Source organism: Pongo abelii, chromosome 12 (genome assembly GCF_028885655.2).
Source record: "Pongo abelii isolate AG06213 chromosome 12, NHGRI_mPonAbe1-v2.0_pri, whole genome shotgun sequence".
Classification (NCBI taxonomy): Eukaryota; Metazoa; Chordata; class Mammalia; order Primates; family Hominidae; genus Pongo; species Pongo abelii.
In genome coordinates, this window is record NC_071997.2 from 121,711,319 (window position 1) to 121,727,819 (window position 16,501).

General features: G+C 34.9%; 1 protein-coding gene across 1 annotated transcript in view; it reads left to right on the forward strand.

The window, feature by feature from the left end:
• ROCK2 (Rho associated coiled-coil containing protein kinase 2) overlaps positions 1–16,114 on the forward strand; it is a 164,631-nt gene extending 148,517 nt beyond the window's left edge. Inside the window, exons 28-33 of the mRNA XM_002812287.5 lie at positions 1,464–1,534; positions 2,139–2,227; positions 2,624–2,702; positions 3,791–4,052; positions 4,141–4,354; positions 13,481–16,114. Coding sequence (XP_002812333.1) covers positions 1,464–1,534; positions 2,139–2,227; positions 2,624–2,702; positions 3,791–4,052; positions 4,141–4,354; positions 13,481–13,484 — 719 coding nt within the window. The 3' untranslated portion in view covers positions 13,485–16,114. The remainder of the gene's footprint in view (positions 1–1,463; positions 1,535–2,138; positions 2,228–2,623; positions 2,703–3,790; positions 4,053–4,140; positions 4,355–13,480) is intronic.
• Positions 16,115–16,501: the final 387 nt, after the last annotated feature.

A 16,501-nucleotide genomic window follows, 5' to 3' on the forward strand; every position in this document is an offset into this window, starting at 1 on the left:
GCCAACTTGCGAGAAATGGAGTAATACATTATATTGCTTAAGAGCGCATGGTTTCACTGCTTGTTTTAGCCATTTTCAACCAAGAAGAGATTCTTCCTGAAGTTTCATAACAAGAGTGGTGGTATAGAAAAAGTACTTCGACTGATTCAAAGGATATGCTTAAGGTTTTTACTGAGTACTTACTGACATTATCCTAGGCATATGTCCTTCATAAGAAACATGAAAGAATTTGGCCTGATCGTTACCCTGAAAGAGATTACAGTTTAAATGAAAACAGCAGAGAGTTCCGTCATTCAGAGTCAAAGAGGCAGCCCTGTGTGATCTTTCAAGACTGCAGTTTCCTCATCTAAATTAGGGGAATAATTCCTGTTCTGTGCGGTTTTTTTAGGATTAAAGAGAATTTATGTAAAGCATCCAGCACGGTTGATACATAATAGAAGTTAAATAAGTGATAGCTACTTTTACTATTAGAATAACTTCCCCAAATGCTATTTCACGTACTTATTTCATTAAAAGATATTGATCAAATGTCATTAAAACAAATTCTGAGGATTCATACACATTCCTTAGTTGAATTACAATGTTACTGATTTTGATATTTTGGAATTTAGAAATCTTTTGGTTATTTTGCTGCTTATTAACCAAATTTTATCTAAAATGTACATAATTGGTCAGGTGTGGTGGCTCATGCCTATAATCCTAGCACTTTGAGAGGCTGAGGCAGACAGATCACCTGAGGTCAGGAGTTCGAGACTAGCCTGGCCAACATGGTGAAACCCCATCGCTACTAAAAATACAAGAAATAGCTGGGCGTGCTGGCGCGTGCCTTTAATCCCAGCTACCTGGGAAGCCAAGTTAGGAGGATCACTGGAACCCAGGATGCAGAGGCTGCAGTGAGCCAAGATTACGCCACTACATTCCAGCCTGGGCGACAGAGCAAGACTCCATCTCGAAAAAAAGAAATAAAATGAAACAAAATGTACATTATTTTATTTTATCATAGTTATTCTAAAAGTCCATTTTCTCTGAACACGTAATTATTTAAAATATTTACTCCTTGAAAATGTGCACAATGTGGCCCTCTTCCAAAGGAAAAATAAAGGAGTCTAAGGCAGGTGTACCAGTGAGAATAGAGAGTTGCTGCTGCTGCCTTTTTTTTTTTTTTTTTTTGGCAACTTTTCTCCTGAATTTTACAAATGCATGAATTTAATCAATGGAACATTTGACTTTATAAAACTATAGACTTTCTGTTTCCAATATGATATAACCTGGATTTTGTTTTGCATTGCATAACTTTTTACTACTGATCCTGTACTATTACTGTATCCTAGATGATGTATAGTGATAAATTCTAAAGGATATATTTTATTTGTTTTATAAATTTCATATTAAAATTTTATTAAGTTCTTTGTTATCTAAGGAGAATTGTTACCTTTATCCTCACATGTTGTTCTTATTTGTAGAATCAAGATTAGAAGGATGGCTTTCATTGCCTGTACGAAACAACACTAAGAAATTTGGATGGGTTAAAAAGGTAATTGATACTTTGAAATATGAGCCTTTTGTTTTTGTTTTTGTTTTAACTCTAGTCATTTGGCTTTTGTAGTTGTAGGATATACACGACTGGTACTTTTAGACACATAGAACTTGTTTATACTTCAGGATTTGAAATGATATGATTTTATTTATCTTTGTAAAAAATTTTTTGTCCTCATATCTTGTTAATAAGACAGATTTTATTGTTAGGAAATTGTTGATTTTGATACTGTTGCTGTTTTGTTGGGAAAAGAACTGTGAATATAGTAAAAAAGACCCACTTATTTATTTTCCTCTGTTACTATGATTATTGATTTTATTATGTTTATTTTTGAGAAGGTTACTAATGATGTTGGATCCCAAAGCTAAGTCCAAAAAAATTTAACTTTACTTCTCCCCACAGTTTGCTTATTTAAAATATCTATTAATATAAACAAAATTTATTGTTATTTTAAGGAAGACTTTCCTAAAGATATATTAAGTACTTTTTAGTTACTTAGTATTTTATGATTTTTATTGCTAATATAGAATTTATTTTCAAAAAAATCAATAAGGTATATAAAAACTTGAATTACTGATTTCTTTTCTCCCTGTTTTAACAGTATGTGATTGTAAGCAGTAAGAAGATTCTTTTCTATGACAGTGAACAAGATAAAGAACAATCCAATCCTTACATGGTTTTAGATATAGAGTAAGTGTTTTTATTAGAATATTTAGAAACTATATCTTTTAAAGTATAAGAGACTAACAATGCAATTTATTAGTCATAGTATAGCTCCTACTGTACTATTGTTACATTTTCCTGTGATTTGCTTCATACAGATGAAAGTCTGGGATACAGGGTTAGCTAAAACATCTTTATTTCATGGGCCTTTGATACATTATTTTTTGAAACTAATTAGAAAATTTCTGACATAGAGGTTTCTAAAAATCTTAATTAATTATAGAATTAATAGAACAAAATATTCTGAGTTCCTAACATGGGTCAAAGTAGTCAGTGTTTAACTTCTGACATAAGTATAGAAGAATTAATATATAATTTGATCCTTGGGTGATATTTTATTCCTTTATTCAAAATTTTTTGTAGCAAGTTATTTCATGTCCGACCAGTTACACAGACAGATGTATATAGAGCAGATGCTAAAGAAATTCCAAGGATATTCCAGGTAAACATAGTTTTGTTTATATTTGGTTGGTTGGCTTTGTTTTGTTTTTTTCACATTTAAAAGTTCTCAAATGACATGACATGTTAATAAATCTCTTCATTCTTTGACCCTCTTCAGGTTACCTTTCTGTTTCAGTCCTATTTAAAGTTGGTTTGTTGCTTTGTGACTTTTGTGCTTAATTCTGTTTGGGAACGTCTTCATTTTTCTCCATTTTTTTTTCTCCATTTTATTTGTTAAAGCTTGCAGTGTGTTTGTATCATGTTTCTGGTCTTTGCTATATTTTTGTTTAAGGTTGGTTATGACTTTTTTATAAGCATGAATTTTTCCCTTTCTGTTTTTGTTTAATCTCAGCTCTCTAGAAAGTTAGGAAAGTCAGTTATGGAGGTAAATTTTGTACCTTATAGCCCTTTTACCTCCAATTTAAAGTGAAGCCACATTCTTCCCTTTACTACTTCCATTTTAAAATTAGTCAAACCAACAATGACTTACTGATTTCCTTCTATGTAAGAGTCATTGTGCTTGGTGTACTGTGTGGAAGTTGGCTTCTTGTTTTCTGAATGCTTATCATGTTTATTTGGAGTATAATACACATCCTTTCCTCTTTCTTTTCTCTCTCAACTCTCAAAATACAGGACTTTTGAAATGAAGCTGTGCTCATAGCGTTTACCCAGTTTTCTGTTAAGTATTACAAAACACCAATTAGTGTGATTGCCACATTTCTCCAAGTGATTGTTTTGAACAGTCTCTCCCAGAAAAACTTTCTAACACCTATGAAGTGCACATTTACCTTTTGCTGACCTATTCTGATAGTGCTGCTAAAGCATGGGTGTTATAAAGAAAATAAGGAGGCAGCATTTGAACAGGATCAGTCCTTTTGAAATGCAAACCAAAGTGACTGTCTGATGACATTTCTTATATAAGCTCTTGATTAAGTTTGCGTAATCAAGAGCTTAAGTTTGTACTTCAGATACATTTTCTTCTCTTTGAATAATTTAGGCTAATTTTATTTTACTTACACTATCAGAATTGTTACTACATAAAAAAATAGCATGTTTGGAAATCATTTATTGTTCTTTTGGCATTCATAGATTCTGTATGCCAATGAAGGAGAAAGTAAGAAGGAACAAGAATTTCCAGTGGAGCCAGTTGGAGAAAAATCTAATTATATTTGCCACAAGGGACATGAGTTTATTCCTACTCTTTATCATTTCCCAACCAACTGTGAGGCTTGTATGAAGCCCCTGTGGCACATGTTTAAGCCTCCTCCTGCTTTGGAGTGCCGCCGTTGCCATATTAAGTGTCATAAAGATCACATGGACAAAAAGGAGGAGATTATAGCACCTTGCAAAGGTAAATGGTAAATTACTTGCTCCATCGATATTGGTTATGTTCAGATCATTTTAAGCACATTAATTTTTTTTCAAATTTTTCTTTATAGTATATTATGATATTTCAACGGCAAAGAATCTATTATTACTAGCAAATTCTACAGAAGAGCAGCAGAAGTGGGTTAGTCGGTTGGTGAAAAAGATACCTAAAAAGCCCCCAGCTCCAGACCCTTTTGCACGATCATCTCCTAGAACTTCAATGAAGATACAGCAAAACCAGTCTATTAGACGGCCAAGTCGACAGCTTGCCCCAAACAAACCTAGGTAAAAAACTAAAATGTGGTAAGGAAAAAAAAAAAAGTCTATTAAAATATTTTGCTATTTATATTCAAACTACAAATTTTCCTAATTAGTTTTCCTTTGCTTTGTATTTTAGTTAACTGTGGAATACCAAATGTTTGGAACTGTCTTAATGTGCATGTCATATTCATCGATTCAGATGAAAGTAATATAAATTTAATTACTAAATCACACACATACAGTAAATTCAACCAAAAATCTTTAAAAATTTTTGTTATGTTTATTTGTACAGTAAATCCTCACTTAACATTGTCCATAGGTTCTTAGAACTTACAACTTTAAGCAAAACAATGGCAGGTCCTGGAATTAAGTTGTTTCCTTCAAAATTGTTCTGTTACAACCTTGATGAGAAGAAAATGGTTTTGTTATACTTCATTTAGCTTAAAGTCGTACTTTCCAAGAACATGTTGATGATGTCAGGTGAGGACTTACTGTATAATGATATAATTTTCAGCTTTTATAAGCACTTGAGTAATTTAATAACTTAAAAGATAGAATTAACATTGTACACAGACCTCACATTGTCAAGTGCACACACTGTGTTTCATATTATAAGCTTTTATTATGTTGGGTGACTTGGGAGGCAGGTTTAAAATCAGCTTAAGTTTTAAATCAAATCTATAAATTTAAAACAGTAACTTGAGTGTGATTTTAACAGCAACATAGACCAGCTTTAAAAATGCAAATATTAGCTAATGGGTAAGGTGGTTATTCCTTGGAATTGAGGTAGAGTTAGGAAAATGGAGTAAGGTCAGGGATGATCATTATGCACAAAAACATTTTGATGGAGCCATTTTCGGATAGCTATGTGAAAGTCCTTTAGTTAAATATCTTGATTCACAATAGCCATTTCTTGGCTTACTAACTACTTCAGCATTTATAAACATTGCTATCCATTGAACATGAAATGAACACAAGAATTTGGTTAGCTAAAGGAAAAAGCATATACTTTGATCAGGTATCTAATTTCAGGTATCCTTTTGGTTCCCTAACACAGGACCTTCAGTATATGAATATTGATGTGCATTGGCTGTATTGTCTGAAATTCTAATCACAAACATTTTAGATGAAACTTTCTGAAACTAATCTCTTAAGGAAATAATTTAGAATGACAAAGGCAGAATTGGTGTTTCAGCAGTGAAAATGTTGAATATTTTGTGTGAGGTATGATAAAACTAAACAAAATTAGTGATTATTGACTAAAGCTAAAGAAACTCAGAATTCAGAGACACTGAAGGCCATTTCAAGTGCCTTCTGTAAAACATCTGAAAATTAAATTTCTATTATTAATATTGTAGAACTATTAATGCTTAAATGGCATTTTAATACCTTATAGTGTATGTAGTGTATAGTGATTTCAGTTTCCAAAGTACTTCTCTGTGTATTATTTTCTGTCATTTAACTTCTTATATATTATCTCATTTGCTCTTTAAAACAGTCCTGTGGAATAGAATAGGTATTGTTATATTTATTTTTGATTAAGACTCCAGAAGGGGTTTGTCTAGATCTAGAACTGTAATAACTCCAAATATCCTTTTGATACATTTTTTTCTTTTGTGCTATTTGACACATTAATGATGTCACTACATACGATAACATATATGGGATTAGTTTATGAGGCACACTCCGAATTATGTAGCAGGCTGTTTTTGTGTACACTGACTTACAGATACCTTCCTTTCCCAGTCCACATCAGCATTATGGTCTATTTGAGAGTACATTTACTTTTGATTTTTGTTACTTTTTTTTTTTTTAAACTTCTGGCCTTGCCCTGTGAATCATTCTTCATTGATTTTTTAAAAAAATACATTTTGTCATAGCAACGGTAAGTAGTAGGGATTTCTTTCTCTCACATCTGCATGTAAATAAAACTAATATCAAAATTGACTGTAAAATGTATAGTGTATATTTTGTGAAAAAATTCATTTAATACATTCTTTGAAATTCTAAACATGAAGGTGGTCACATTTATAATATAATTTGGATTTTGTTGTGCATCTGCAACATTATTTCCATTGTTTTTGGCATTTGAGTCTCCATTGTTTCATGTACTCCTAGCATTGTGTCTGTATCTCTTACATGAATCAATCAACCTGCATTTTTATTATTATTATTTTTTTTTTTCTGAGACAGGGTCTCACTCTGTTGCCCAGGCTGGAGTGCAGTGGCACAATCATGACTCACTGCAGCCTTGACCTCCCAGGCCCAACTGATTATTTTCCCACCTCAGCCTCCCAGAGTAGCTGGGACCACATACATGCACCATGACACCTGGCTAATTTTTATTTTTATTTTTTGTAGAGATGGGAGTCTCCCTATGTTGCCCAGGCTGGTCTCAAATGCCTGGCCTTAAGCAGTCCTCCCACCTCGGCCTCCCAAAGTGTTAGGATTACAGGCATGAGCCACCACGCCTGGCTAGTATTCCATTTTGAATATCACATTTTAAGAGTCACTTATACAAATTGAATGGTATATAGATGAGAATAACAGAGGTTGCAGTATGTCATTTGAAAGTATTATGTAGCAAGCGAAGGAACTGAGGATATTTTGTTTTCTGAAGACATTATTTGAAAGTGTGAGAGATCATAAATAGCACTAAACAGTTAAAGACCTTTCCCTTGGAAGATGTATTAGAAGAACCAGTCAGAGAGGCAAACTGTAAATCTCATTGAGTAGCATGGTTCCAGGGAGGAATCAAGCCTCAGGCTGGATGGCTTTTAACATGCTACTGGACTAAAGCCCATTCAATATACAAATGGGTGGAACTGGTAAAGGGCCATCCAAGAAAACAGAGACGCGGAATTGCTGGTGTGTCAGCAGTGATCTAATATCTAGCTGTTCATTTGAGTTTGTTTAATATTAGTCTTAGCATTAGTCAATCTAGCTTTAGTTGAACTAATTTGACATGGTATCCTTCTTAAAACAAAGTTTGGCTTTGTTAGATACATCAAATATAAAGTGAATCCATAAATGTTCACTTAACCATTTTTGGTAACTTTTCCTCTGTGTCTTTCCTTGTGGTCATCTGCCATTACATCATTACATCTTTTCTTCTTCTTTTTTCTTTTTTTTTTGTGAGATGACGTCTCACTCTGTCACCCAGGCTGGAGTGTAGTGGCGTGATCTCAGTTCACCACAACCCTCCACCTTCCAGGTTCAAGCAATTCTCCTGCCTCAGCCTTCTGAGTAGTTGGGATTACAGACATGCACCATCACGCCTGGCTAATTTTTGTAATTTTAGTAGAGACGGAGTTTCACCATGTTGGCCAGGATGGTCTCGATCTCTTGACCTCATGATCTGCCCGCCTCAGCCTCCAAAAGTGCTGGGATTATAGGTGTGAGCCATCGCGCCCAGCCTCTCCTCTTAACTCTGTTTTCAGCACTTCATTTTTTTCTGTAGTGGTGAAGTTTATTAAAGTAATAGATAAATGTTAGCTAGTATTATGCTAGTTTATCCACAGAACCACTCTGTGAGGTAGCTATTAATATATCTCCATTTAACAGATGAAGAAACTAAGGCACAGAAAGATTGTGTACCCAAGGTCACACAGCTAATAACTGGCAGAGCCATGACTTTAGATCCAGATAATCTAGTTCTGGAGCCTGGACTTGGAAGTGAAGTAGTCACTGCCTCATTGTGATAAAAATAGAACTTAATTAGCACTTTGGGAGGCCGAGGCAGGCGGATCATGTGGTCAGGAGATCGAGACCATCCTGGCTGACACAGTGAAACCCCATCTCTACTAAAAAATACAAAAAATTAGCCCGGTGTGGTGGCAGGCACTTGTAGTTCCAGCTACTCAGGAGGCTGAGGCGGGAGAATGGCGTGAACCCGGGAGGCGGAGCTTGGAGTGAGCTGAGATCGCGCCACTGCACTCCAGCCTGGGCGACAGAGTGAGACTCCGTCTCAAAAAAAAATAAAAAAATAAAAATAAAAATAAAATAAGACTAGAACTTAATTAATTGACAGTTCATAAAAATAATGTATAGAAATGGTATTCTACAGGAATGTTTTCTTGGTACTTTTGAATTAAAATTAAAATGCCATACTGGAAAAGTAGGAAATTTGTGAAGAAAATGCTAATTTTTGATGAAGACAATTTGGAGAGTCCTAATTTGTTTCAATGCAAGATAAAAATATACCAGTCTGGGCCAGGCGTGGTGGCTCACGCCTGTAATCCCAGCACTTTGGGAGGCCAAGGCAGGTGGATCACCTGAGGTCAGGAGTTCAAGACAAGCCTGGCCAAGATGGTGAAACCCTGTCTCTACTAAAATACAAAAATTAGCCGGGCGTGGTGTCAGGCACCTGTAATCCCAGCTACTCGGGAGGCTGAGGCAGAGAATTGCTTGAACCCAGGAGGTGGAGGTTGCAGTAAGCCGAGATCGCGCCACTGCACTCCGACCTAGGCAACAGAGTGAGACTCTGTCTCAAAAAAAAAAAAAAAAAAATTATATACCAGTCTGGCTAGAGGGTATTTCTCTTTAATTATTTTTCTTTTAAAGATTTTTTTTAACGCAGTATTTAATGCATGCAGAAAAGTATAAAGCAAAAATGCAATAAATGCTCATTTATCGAGTTTTAAGAAGTAAAACATGGCAACACAGTTAAAACTTAATGGAGGAAGTAGCTATTGTGTCATTATTATCTTTGTTCTTCCCCATTTCTAAATGTTAGAGAGTTAACAGTCTACTTGGGAAAATAATGAAGTTATATACAATTTGAAGTGTCAAAAATAAATCCATAGATGAATATATACCTGATCTTGAATTGGGGGAGAACTTCCAAATAATAAAAGCAAAGAAAACAAAGCCAAAGATCAACTACCCCAAAAGTAAAGCCTTGTAAATTTAAAAAACACTATGTATTTCCAAAATATATGAGAAAGATGAGTTAGTATCTTCACATATGGAAAGTTCTTATAAATCATTGAGAAAAAAGATCGCCTCATCCCCATACAAAATTAGTGAGGCACATGCAGGCATTATTATGGAAATAGCTGTTAAATATAAAAAAAAGTGATCAGCCTGATTACAGTAGTCCCCCTTTATCTCAAGGGATATGTATTCCAAGACCCCCAGTGGATGCCTGGAATCACGAATAGTACTGGACCGTACACATACGATTTTTTAAAATCTGATAATGAAGACCATTAGTAAGTGACTAACAGGCATGGATATGCTGGACAAAGGGATGACTCACATCTCAGGCAGGACAGAGTGGGATGGCACAAGATTTCATCACGCTGTTTACAGTGTTGGGCAGTTTAAAACTTCTAAGTTGTTTTGAGCTTTTCTATTTAATATTTTCAGACTGTGGTTCACCACTGGTAACTTGAAACCATGGAAAGTGAAAACAAGGATATGGGGGGACTACTGTATTAAGAAATTAACATTAAATTAAAACTATAACATAAAACTATTTTTCACCTGCCAAACTGGCAAGGGTTAAGAAATGAAATGGGTACTTTTGTGGACTGCTGGTAGAACTCCAAATTAAATGCACTCTTTCCAAAGCATCTTTGACAATAAGTTTCACAGGCCTGAACTATATCCCTGTTGATCAGTTAATGGTGGAGACAGTCAAGAAACAGGCAATTACAGTACTATGTAAAATGCTGTTTATAATATAGGGATGAACAGAGCGCTGGGGGAAACGAGGGAAGCATGGAGAATTCTGCCTGAGGACATTAAGAAAGATCTCAAACAATGGAGGATGGATAATTTTACAAGCAAACAAATAAGGGAAAATCAGTTCCAGGCAAAATGTCATGTGCAGAGGTACAAAGTCATCAGAATTACTTATGTATTTGTAATTTTGTGTTGGGTTGGCGTTGGGAGAAGGCAAGGGCAGGGAGTGGTAAAAGAGGATGTGACACTGGAGAGAAAGTCTGAACCCAGCTGAAAAGCTCCATGTACACTGCGCTCAGGAATTTTGATTTATAAGTAGAAGTCTTTCAATAAGGGATTGGTATTCAGGCTTAATGAGATCCTGAACTGAGTACTTGACAATGAAAACGAAGAAAATAAACCTGGATTCGGAAAGATTTCTTCAGTTGAAATAACTAGAATTAGATGACTGATTGGAAGGGATGAGGGAGAGGGTTGTAAGGGAAGTCTTGTCATACACTGCAGTCGTATCTAGCGATTAGACTTTTAAATTTGAGATTGTGACACTGGCACACACTTCAAAGGTTTTGAAAGGGTATGCAATGCAGCTTATGCTAAAGCTGAGGCTTGGATGCGCTGGAAGGCCTGCTGATCACAATCTCCCAAGCAGTAGAGCTGAAACTATGGCTATAAGTTATGTTATATATAAGTCTAGAGAGGTGAGTGTGTGCCAGGTTGTGATATGTGTTAAGTGAGTAATTATATCTGTTTGTGTGTTTTCTCAAATGTTGTCCTGTGTTTAGCACATTTTAAAAGAGTAATTTGAGTCGCTGTGTTTATTTTAAATTAGAGTAATCAACCTATTTTGTCAGTGTTTCTCAAAGTTAACCAGCTGTATCAGAAATCGCCTCAGGTTTTTTATTTGAAAATGCAAATATTTGGGCCCTTTTCAGTCATATCTAAATCTCTTGGAATGAGGCCTTATAAAGAGCAGTAGGTAAATCATATACACTAAAGTTTCTTCCTTTAGAAGTGTGTAAATAAGAACCACTGACAATAGTGATTACAGGTGAGACTTTGGGGACTAGATGAGTTCCTTGGCACAAATTGATTCACGAACACCACAGTTTTAAAAACGAAAAAGTTACTCCTTTTTTATTATTTATTTTTATTTTTATTTATTTATTAATTTTTTGAGACGAAGTCTCACTCTTGTCCCCCAGGCTGGAGTGCAATGGCACGATCTCGGCTCACTGCAACTTCCGCCTCCTGGATTCAAGTGACTCTCCTGCCTCAGCCTCCCGAGTAGCTGGGATTACAGGCACCTGCCACCATGCCCAGCTAATTTTTGTATTTTTAGTAGAGACAGGGTTTCACCATGTTGGCCAGGCTGGTCTTGAACTCCTCACTTCAGGTGATCCGCCCGCCTCAGCTTCCCAAAGTGCTGGGATTACAGATGTGAGCCACCGCATCTGGCCAGGTTACTCCTATTTTTAAAAACAAAGATGATAGCAATATTACAGTTTAGGTTATTGAATTAGAAAGAAAAGACCACATATATCCCAACTCTAAGTCCAGTTTAGCCAAGATGAGTTGCTAATGCTACTTATATACCTGTGGCTTTTCCCTTGTCCCTAGTTTTTCATATGCAGGACAAAGCTCTTGGTGACACATTGAGCAGGCAGGGTCCTACTGGAATTCAGAAAGCTGCTTTCTTATTCTATTACTCCCTTTTTACCGCATGGTTTTTGGTGCTATGATGGAAAAACTGAGCTGACAATCTAACCACTTTGGTGAAGGGAACATTGACAAATGTGCTTTCATAATTCTCAAATCAAACTGGGCATCAGGATGGTTACGTGTTTATCTGGGGTATGGGAGTGAGGAGGGAGAAGCAGATTGTTTCTTATTATCCCAAATATGATCGCTGTCTTCAAATATCTGGAAAGTATACTTGGCCAACATGATTATATGCATTTATATATAAAGGGCAAGGCTTCCCTGTGTGTGTCCATCTTAATTTAATCTTGTTGTTATCCATGAAGGGAAAGTTAAAATGCTTACAGCACATTCAAAGTATGATTTCTAAGTCATAACATTAAGTTACAGTTTCTAAAGAGTGTGTTAGAGTATAAATTTACAAACCTCCTATTGCAGATTGCTTGATTTGGCATTTAAAGAATGGGATTGGTCATTTGATGATGTTGATGGTGGTGGTGATGATGATGACGATGTTTTTGATTTCTGAAGAAATAAATGGGGTAAATCAAAAAATGAAAAATCAGTTATTTTAGTACTTCAACGTAGTGCATGTGGTTTGCACTTGGGCTTTCATTACTTTTTATTTTTGAAACTTGTTTTTAATGGTATATAGTTAAAAGTAGTTTTCGAAAAGTTGCTAACTGAAATTTACATGTTAAGTGTAAAAGTGAAATGCTATGTTCAGATTCTTTATTGGCTATAAATTTTTAGTACAATTAGAATTTATCTTAGGAATGAGATGTAGAAATCACAAAAGGAGTTAATTCTGATACGTTCTGTTCATTCCAAAGAAGCCATATTCAGAAGAGAAGTAAAATTTACAACGTTTACAAGTTCCTACAGCTATATTAGTTTGTGAACATAGCATGGGATTCCTTTCTCCATTTCTCTCCTTTTATTTCCACCTTGCAAGAATTGAAAGCATAAAAACTTTATAAGTCTAATAAGTGCTGTGAAATAGCTATTTCTGATTTGGCATTTTTGTGTGTGGTGCAGTGAAATGTTTGCTTTGTGAGAATTTAATGTTACCCTTGCTGAAGAATGTCAGTGATACGCTGTGAGAATTGTGCTTTTAGAAAATGTAAAATAGTTTGGTTAATAGTGGCTAAAGGAGATTTGAATGAAAGTTGAGCCTCAACTTAAACCTTTTACATAGAAGGATTTAAAAGAAATAATGTGTGTTTTAGTCTAAGTAAGCATGTTGCAAAACATAAATCAGGTAGTACTGGTATCTATTTATAATCAGATTTCATAGAGTAGCTTGTATATATTTACTACAACAATGTAGTTGGTCCTATCTTATAGATAAAACAAAATGTGGCTTAGGGTTGAACAGCCAAGTAGAACCTGATCAATAGGCCCATTTCCCTTTCAGCTACATGAGGCAGCTGGCAGTTAAACCCCAAATCAAACTTTATCTTCTAAGTTATTCTGTGGTATATTGTTTAACCCTAATAGCTTGTTAACCATATTAAAATGTGTGTGTAATGTGTGTAGCTAATATTCGAAAATTCCAAGTTGTTTTGGGAAAGAATATAATTGCATGTACCTGTAGGAAAAGTAATACAGTAAGTATGTTTATGCATGAGTTTAGTGTTAAAAAAATAGTAGTTGGAAGACTGTATAGTTTAATAATGTGAATGGAATGCTTTTTCTAGGAATTTAACAATCTCTTAAATTATTTCACTGTATCAACTAACTTTATTTTTCCTTTCTTTTCAGCTAACTGCCTTCTATGAAAGCAGTCTTTATTCAAGGTGATCGTATTCTTCCAGTGAAAACAAGACTGAAATATGATGGCCCAAAATTTATTAAAAAGCTATATTTTCCTGAGAGACTGATACATACGCTCATACATATATGTGTTCCCCTTTTCCCTGTAATATAAATTACAAATCTGGGCTCCTTTGAAGCAACAGGTTGAACCAACAATGATTGGTTGATAGACTAAGGATATATGCAACTCTTCCAGACTTTTCCATAAAGCTCTCTCGGCAGTCGCTCACACTACAATGCACACGAGGACTGAGAAGAGTTAAAGGCTAAGGAGAACATCTTTTCTAGCTTCAACAGAGAGGTTTCACCAGCACATTTACCAGAAGAATCTGGGAATGGATTCCACTACAGTGATATTGACTGCATCTTTAAGAAGTGACCATTATACTGTGTATATATATATAAACATACACATATATATATATATAGTACTCTAATACTGCAAGAAGGTTTTTTAAACTTCCCACTTTATTTTTTATACACATTAATCAGATATCATTACTTGCTGCAGTTGCAACTATGCACTTGTATAAAGCCATAATGTTGGAGTTTATATCACTATTCCTGTGTACCTGATGGAAGTTGCATGTTTATGTTTAAGCAGTTACTGTAACAAGAAGTTTAAAGTTAATTATATGAGTTTCCTAATGCTTCATGATAGGCAACTTTACCCATTTTGAATGCCTTAATTTAATTTTTTTCGAAGTCTCAGCCCTGTCTGTATTAAAAAACAAAAAAAGTGTTTACCAGCTCTTAGGATGTAAACTAGCTTTGTGGAAGATAAATCGTGCACTATTTTTACACATAAATAGTTATATCAATGTCAGCCTATTTTGATTAACATGTTTTTGAAGTATTATTGGTTATAGAAACAATAATGGATGGTGTTGGAACTAATATATCCTTGATGTCTGTCTATTATTCATTCAACCCTTTTTACAGACCTCAGTATTAGTCTGTGACTACAAAATATTTTCTTTGCTTTAAATTTGCTGGCTACCCTAGATGTGTTTTTATTCCTGGTAAAGACATTTGTGATTACATTTTCACACTTAAGATTCAAAATTTTTCCCAAATATAAAGAAAACTAAGACAGACTGTAGATGCATTTTAAATATTTAAATATGATCCTCAGACATGCAGCTGTGTGTGGCAGTATTTTAGTACTGGGTTAAGAAAACTGGTAACTGGGAAGAAGTGGCCTCAAAGGCACTTAATTTGATTTTTATTTTTTAAATGCTGTCAAAGTTAGAGTTTACGCAGGACCATTCTTGCTATATTCTCACGATCCCAGATAAGTGTGTGTTTTATACTGCAACAGTATGCAGCAATGGTAAGCGTAAAGTTTTTTTTTTTTTTAAATTATGAAGTATTTTAACAGTCTCTTTTCAAACTGTCACACACAGTTTGGTATGATATTTAAATACATCATCTGGACGGGCATGGTGGCTTACGCCTGTAATCCTAGCATTTTGGGAGGCAGAGACAGGCGGATCACCTGAGGTGAGGAGTTCAAGACCAGCCTGCCCAACATGGTGAAACTCCATCTCTACCAATATACAAAAATTAGCCGGGCATGGTGGTGGTGGCCTGTAATCCCAGCTACTTGGGAGGCTGAGACAGGAGAATCGCTTGAACCCAGGAGACGGTGGTTGCAGTGAGCGAAGATCGTGCCACTGCATTCCAGCCTGGGCGGCTGAATAAGACTCCGTCTCAAAAAAAAAAAGTCATCTAATATTTTGATGAAGGAAATAGACATTTTTCATTGATTCCCTCTGATGTCAGTTAGAGATGTTTAAAGAGTTAGATCCCCATAATACATACTATTGTGGAAACTGAAGAGTAGCCACTGGCCTACTGATAGACTGAAACTGATTTTGTTATTCTTACGTTCTCCAGTCTGCACTCTGCTATGCTGTCTGTGCTCAGACTAGATGTGCATGCCGTTTCCTTTGCAGGTGTGTTCTGCAGCTCTGGTTTTGGGGGACAGCTCTTTTTTAAGTAAGATTAAAAAATGAAAAATATATAAATTTATATAGAATAAATATTTCCATTCATTAGAGTTGTTAAAAGGAGACTGAATTAATATTTTATATAAAGATTTTGTTACATTATGGGAGGTTCTATCCTATTCTGAATTGGAGAGTATATATATATATATATATATATTTTTAATAAACTTTATTAAGGTGAAATAATTTCAAGTTTACATATGAGTAACTGAAATATTTGAGTAAAAAAGGCAAAAGTTTAAATTTGGAATGCTGTATATATTAGAGAATATGGGGAATCATGGTGTGACCAACTGTACAAGGAAGATTCATATGAAGGTCTTAGGGGAAAAAGATAATTCTGAAGGGTGAAAAAAAAATCTCTCCCATGGAGATTCTTCACATTGTATGGTTTGACATAAGGGTTTATAAGGTTGTTTGTCCAACTAATGAAAATGCGCTTAATAAAAAATTCTGACCTTGGGTAAGAATTCGCTTTTTACCACATTGCTGCTTTCATGTACATACATGAGTGCATGCACCTATCAATGTGTTTTCTTTCCAACACTTATTAAATATAAAACAACCTGATTTTGTGCTCGTTTCTCTTTTTTCTTGAGGCCCTAAAGCTTCCAAGATAAATATTTATAAGACTAAAATTTGCTTGTTCCTTCACACCTGATTTCTCCTAGAACCATGAATACCTCCTATGGGGAACTAAGAAATCATGAATACTGGGATTTTCTTATTGGATTTTTTACTTTTGTTTTGTGGGGATAACGAGACAGAAGTGAAAGGAAAACTGGTGCCGGTATTACTGTTGAAATTAATGTACAGTGAATGTTTTTAAAGTATTAATTTTAAAAAACCATGTTCTCTAGAAACAAGTTTTAAAAATCTATATGAAAGTTTTAAAATGTTCTAGCTAACTAATGGATAAGCATACCAGTAAAGCCAAAATAAAGGTTAGTGCTTT